The following is a 5,164-nucleotide window of genomic DNA, read 5'->3' as shown; positions in this document are numbered from 1 at the left end:
TTGAAAGAATTGAATAGAATAGATTTTTTTAAATAATGGAAAAACTATTCGGATTGACGATGTAGAGACCCCTAACGGGTCTGAAATACCCTTTTCATGGTGGTAGGAGATTGAGTTAAATAAAAATAAAATCAAGGTCGTACGATTTCCTGTGCTAACTTTTTGATAGATAAGAATAACTGTTTATTTTTCAGAGCTTTGAGGGGCTTGTCGAAGATATGTTTCACTATAAAACTGATATCACCGATTACACGTCTCGACTTTGGGGCATAAAAATCCATCACAAGCATGGGAATTTCCAAAGAGTCTATATAAATGGATATTTATTGAAATCAATTTGACAATTTTTTAATACGTTCAGCTGTGGAGTTGCGGGCAAAAAGTTGTCCTTCTATGGCATTCTGCTGGAGCACTGGCAACAACTTCTTTAGGGCATGCTTCTCGCTCTCACTTAAATTGGGCAAGTCGAGATAACGCTTAATGCCTTGCTTACCTAATTCCACAGGACTGGCAAAGAAGGGGGCATCCGTTAGGTCGGAAGCCACATATGCACACTCCACCAAACCTTCCTCACCGTTCAGGGCACGCAACAGAGAGTCAACAAATTTTGCTCCAGCAAAGGCCATTGAAAGAGTGGCTGATCCTTTGCCTGCCTTGGCTTTGACCACTTCGGTGCCCGCTTCTTGAATGCGGCACGTTAGCTTCTCTATGTCGGAGGCGTTTCCTTTGAAGTGTGGTTGACATTGGGAGATTAGCGGAAGAATGGTTTTGCCAGCATGTCCTCCAATAACTGGAATATTAACCGTATCCGGGCTAATCTGCATATGCTCGGCTATGAACGTCTTTGAGCGGACCACATCCAATGTTGTGATGCCAAACAGACGTTCGGGACTAAAAGTTCCAGCAGCCTTTAGGATCTCCGCTGCTGCTGGGACAATCATGTTGATGGGATTCGTTATGAAAGCCACTAAAGCATGAGGACAAGCTACGCTTATGGCGTTAGTCACTTTTATAGCCACATTCCCATTGGCGGCCATCAGGTGATCACGCTCCATACCTGGCAAACGTGGCATGCCAGCCGCTACCACCACCACATCCGATTTGGAGACAGCCGTTTCCAGTTCCCCTTCACCCTCATATCCACTGACTTGGCATCGGGTACAAATGTGCGAATGGTCTGCGGCCAGGCCCTTAGTTCCATGTAGATCGTGCAGGGCCAACTCCGTGATGCCAGGGCTTTGACGCAAAAGCAGCGACAACGGCTGACCAATGCCTCCTCCGGCTCCCACAATTGCCACCTTGAATGTCCGTGCCACCATGTAACGCCATGTGAAACGTGGAATGTCGCTCAATATTTTCCTAGCAGCAAACATATTTGTATAACTTGTTTGTTCAGCTTCGATTTCCGACCTAAAATGTGATTTGTTAATGCAAATGTGATGTCAAGGCCTACTTATGTATGTAGGTAGATCTAAGACAAGTTTCCGTTTTATAATTATCGAAATCCATAATGACAGCGGCCGGTGTTGCCACTCTTGGAGTTTATGTGTCACATTTGAACTGGTTCCTTTTATAGCGAAACCGGCAAATTAATGTCGCTAATAAAGCTTTTTCCCCATTTAAAGATATTTATGCACTTTGTAAGTTGAAATGTTGATGGGATTATACACATTTCGACGATCTAGACATGTCCGTCTGTATGAACACCTAGATCTTTGGGACTTACAGAGCTAGAGCCACCAAATTTGGTATATAGACTCGTGTAGTATGTACAGTCATCGAGTTTATTTTCTTGTTAAAAATTAATTTCACAGGCAGTTCTTAAAAGTAAATACTTATAACTTTAATAGAGTAGCTTTAGGAATAGATTTCTTAAATTTGAAAATAGCTTTTATTTTTATCAATTTTCATTAAACATATTTAAAAATTTAATGTTTGTAGATAGTAGGTTACTTTTAAAAATTTAACGTAATGTTGGCATTTAGATTTACCATGAGATTCTCCCAACCTGCTCTGCAGCAGAAGCAGCAGTATGACTTGAACCAGCAGAGAAGGCGCAGTCTTCAGGTATCTGTGGTGGGGGCATCTGGTGGAATTGGACAAGCCCTCTCATTGCTATTGAAATTGAATCCGCTCATCGATACATTGGTGCTGCATGATGTGGCCCACACGAAAGGAGTGGGAGCTGATCTCTCGCACATCTGCACGAGTCCAACTGTAAAGTCCTACGCGGGCGAAAAGGAATTAAAGACGGCCTTAAAGGATTCCGATATTGTTGTGGTTCCTGCTGGCCGACCTAGAAGGCCTGGTATGGATAGGAAAGACCTGCTGGAGTCAAATGCCAATGTGGCAATCGCAGTCGCCATGGCTGTGAGTTCAATTTGTCCATCGGCTTTCCTAGCCGTTATCACGAATCCAGTGAACATAATTGTGCCCATTGTTAGAGACATTTTAAAGTCCCAAGACTCATATGATCCGAAGCGATTGTTTGGTATAACCACACTGGATGTTGTACGTGCGAAAACGTTTCTGGGGCAGAGTTTATGCGTTGATCCCAAAAACATAAATATACCAGTGATTGGAGGACATTCTGACATCACTATCCTTCCATTATTTTCGCAATGCAATCCGCCTTTTAAGGGCGATGAAACGGAAAGAAAGGAACTCATTGAGCGTGTTCAAACAGGCGGCAGTGAGGTGGTTAAGGCCAAAGCTGGCAATGGTTCTGCCACTCTATCAATGGCCTTTGCCGCAGCCCAATTTGTGGGCTCCCTTGTTAAAGGCATTAAAAACGAAAATGAACCTATCATTGAATGCGCCTTTGTCGAATCGAATGTGACGTCTCTCGAATTCTTTGCAAGCCCAGTAATATTGGGTCCCTCGGGCATAAAGGATATCCCTCGTCTACCTGAACTCGACGAACTCGAAAGCCAAATGCTGCAGAGCATGTTGCCGGTTTTGTTAAAGGACATAGAACAAGGTGTAAAATATGCCAACAATTTCATTATATCTGGATGCTAGTTAAATACATAGTACATGGATTTTTTCAATACTTGTGTTTGCGTTCCATGCGAAAGACCCAGTTTTGAAAATAAATTAACCCATACCTCCAAAGGCTAACAAACAAGCAATAGCTGATAAGTTATTGTTATTGATTCCATATTTCAATTCTAAGTATAGTCATCATCACCCACATATATAGTATATTTTACATTCACATATACTATATATGTACATACATACACACATTGAGAGTTCAAGACAATAGACTTTGCCATACTAGGTGATATATAGAATGTTTGAAAATCTGTTGCAAACACAATCATCTTCGACAGATAGATCAAGGAACATTGTAACTAAGCATCGAGTTGACACTTTTTGCTAAAAATAACTTTAAATTCAAATCAAATTTGTTGACCCACTTTTAAGGATCGAGAAGTTTTACCTATAGCATATACATAGGCAGCACCATTTTAATTTTTCTAAGCTCTGGAATGAACTACTAACTATTTACTGGCCCGATTAGCACAAAATCCGATTAGGTTAAGGATATCTTAAGGACTTCTGAACAAACAAAATAGATTATCTTAATCGGAGCCGAATTTTGAGACTTCCTTATGCCAGATTTGGTCTTTTTAAAAATCTTAATGCACCCAACCCCCCGATAAATATTTTTAACATATGTAAGTATGTATGTTTTCCAGCTTTGTTATGTTCTGATGTCCACTAGTTCCACGTTTCATTCCAAAATCCATTTTTGTAAAAAAAAGTGTGGCTTCGTCCGAATTACAAATTGAATATTCCAACATAAAAAGCATAGCAACTAGATTTGTAGGAGAAGGTTCTATCGATTTTGTCGCAGAAGATTGTGGATTATTAATGGTTTATAAAGATTTAGAAGACGATGATCTTATTTAATATAGTTTTAGGCGACGAGCCTTAAAATGATACTGAAGAAACCTCTTTTGAAAAAAAATGGAGCTTACGGCGAGTGGCATAACAGACGGAATGGAAGTTGGAAAACATTGATCCCAATGTGGAGCGCTCTCAAGCCTTTGAACGAACCATTAATCCACAGATGGCTATTTATGGGGAGGTCCTTAAAGATATCGACAAGAAGCACAAACAGTCGCTGATGACTGACTTTCAGTTAAATAGACTCGAATTGATTCCCTGAGTTATAAAATTTGATAACTAACTAACCATCAATTTGTATAATATTAGAAGACTGTTTCGTGAAATCTACATTTTAGAATTTAAATTAAAAGATTAAACTTTTTTTTTTTTTGGAAATCGTCCAAACAGATAACAGATTACTCAAGTAGTTTGATAAGTAATAGTTACAAGTTAATAGGAACGTGAATCTAGATAGATAGGCCATACAGAATTTTCGAAGGTAAGTACAATAATGAATTGCAAGGGATTTGGACTTCAAAGTTCCATTTGCGATATAGAATTTCTTGGCCCCCTATTTTGAATTCCAATCTTGAGATAGGCCACAAGTCCGTGGAGTGCTTCTCTTCCTCAAAAGTTTTGTGTATTTCTTTTTTCCGATTTCTACAGGTTTTGTTGTTTTTTTGGGGCATTGCCATTAAACCAACCACTTGTACTCTCTGCTTTGATTATTGAGACCAAAAATAAAAAAACAACAACAAAAAAAAAAAAATAAACAAAAACAATGAAAACGCCTTGGCCCAGACAATGAACTTTGTACAGGAGACAGATTATAAGAATATGGTGGCGTTTCGCTCAGTAAGTTCCCAAACCAAAGCAAATACATACATGTGTCTTACATTCAGATTTAATTAGTTCATTCAGTAGTCACGACACGACCATTTGGGAGGCCAAAACAACGTGTTTTTTGTGTTTTGTTTGGTGCAAGATAATAAATTCCAACAAATTATGTCGAGTCATAGGAAATCTCATAACTGTTGCCATGCTCCGGTTGATCCCCATTTTATGATATGTTATTATGCTTTAAGGGGTTTTCGTGGGGTATGAATCAGTTGGGAGTTAAAGTGTTCTATTATTATTTTTAGAGATATTTGTTATTATTGTTGTTTTCTGATCTATAAATATCACACTCCTGTTTACAAATAAATATACCGATTCCACAGTCTACAGTGTTTCTTTTTTCATCTCTCTTATCAACTGAAGAGTTTAC

General features: G+C 39.1%; 2 protein-coding genes across 2 annotated transcripts; one reads left to right on the top strand and one right to left on the bottom strand.

Moving 5' to 3' along the window:
• Window positions 1-295: 295 nt before the first annotated feature.
• Window positions 296-1,433, bottom strand: LOC137577340 (uncharacterized). Its single transcript, XM_068290774.1, has one exon. The coding sequence runs from the start codon at window positions 1,371-1,373 to the stop codon at window positions 333-335; it is 1,041 nt and encodes a 346-aa protein (XP_068146875.1). The 5' UTR covers window positions 1,374-1,433; the 3' UTR covers window positions 296-332.
• A 462-nt stretch (window positions 1,434-1,895) lies between these two features.
• Window positions 1,896-3,114, top strand: LOC137577335 (uncharacterized). Its single transcript, XM_068290768.1, has one exon. It carries the CDS (start codon window positions 1,972-1,974, stop codon window positions 3,019-3,021), a length of 1,050 nt encoding a protein of 349 aa, XP_068146869.1. The 5' UTR covers window positions 1,896-1,971; the 3' UTR covers window positions 3,022-3,114.
• Window positions 3,115-5,164: the final 2,050 nt, after the last annotated feature.

The sequence above is a fragment of the Drosophila tropicalis genome, unplaced genomic scaffold, assembly GCF_018151085.1.
Source record: "Drosophila tropicalis isolate 14030-0801.00 unplaced genomic scaffold, ASM1815108v1 contig_593, whole genome shotgun sequence".
Taxonomy (NCBI): Eukaryota; Metazoa; Arthropoda; class Insecta; order Diptera; family Drosophilidae; genus Drosophila; species Drosophila tropicalis.
The sequence above is the reverse complement of the archived record's forward strand: the minus strand, read 5'-3'. Positions and strand labels throughout refer to the sequence as shown.

Excerpts from the sequence above, each read along its gene's own strand:
- LOC137577335 (XM_068290768.1), top strand. The coding sequence starts at position 1,972 with ATGTTGGCATTTAGATTTACCATGAGATTCTCCCAACCTGCTCTGCAG.
- LOC137577340 (XM_068290774.1), bottom strand. The coding sequence starts at position 1,373 with ATGTTTGCTGCTAGGAAAATATTGAGCGACATTCCACGTTTCACATGG.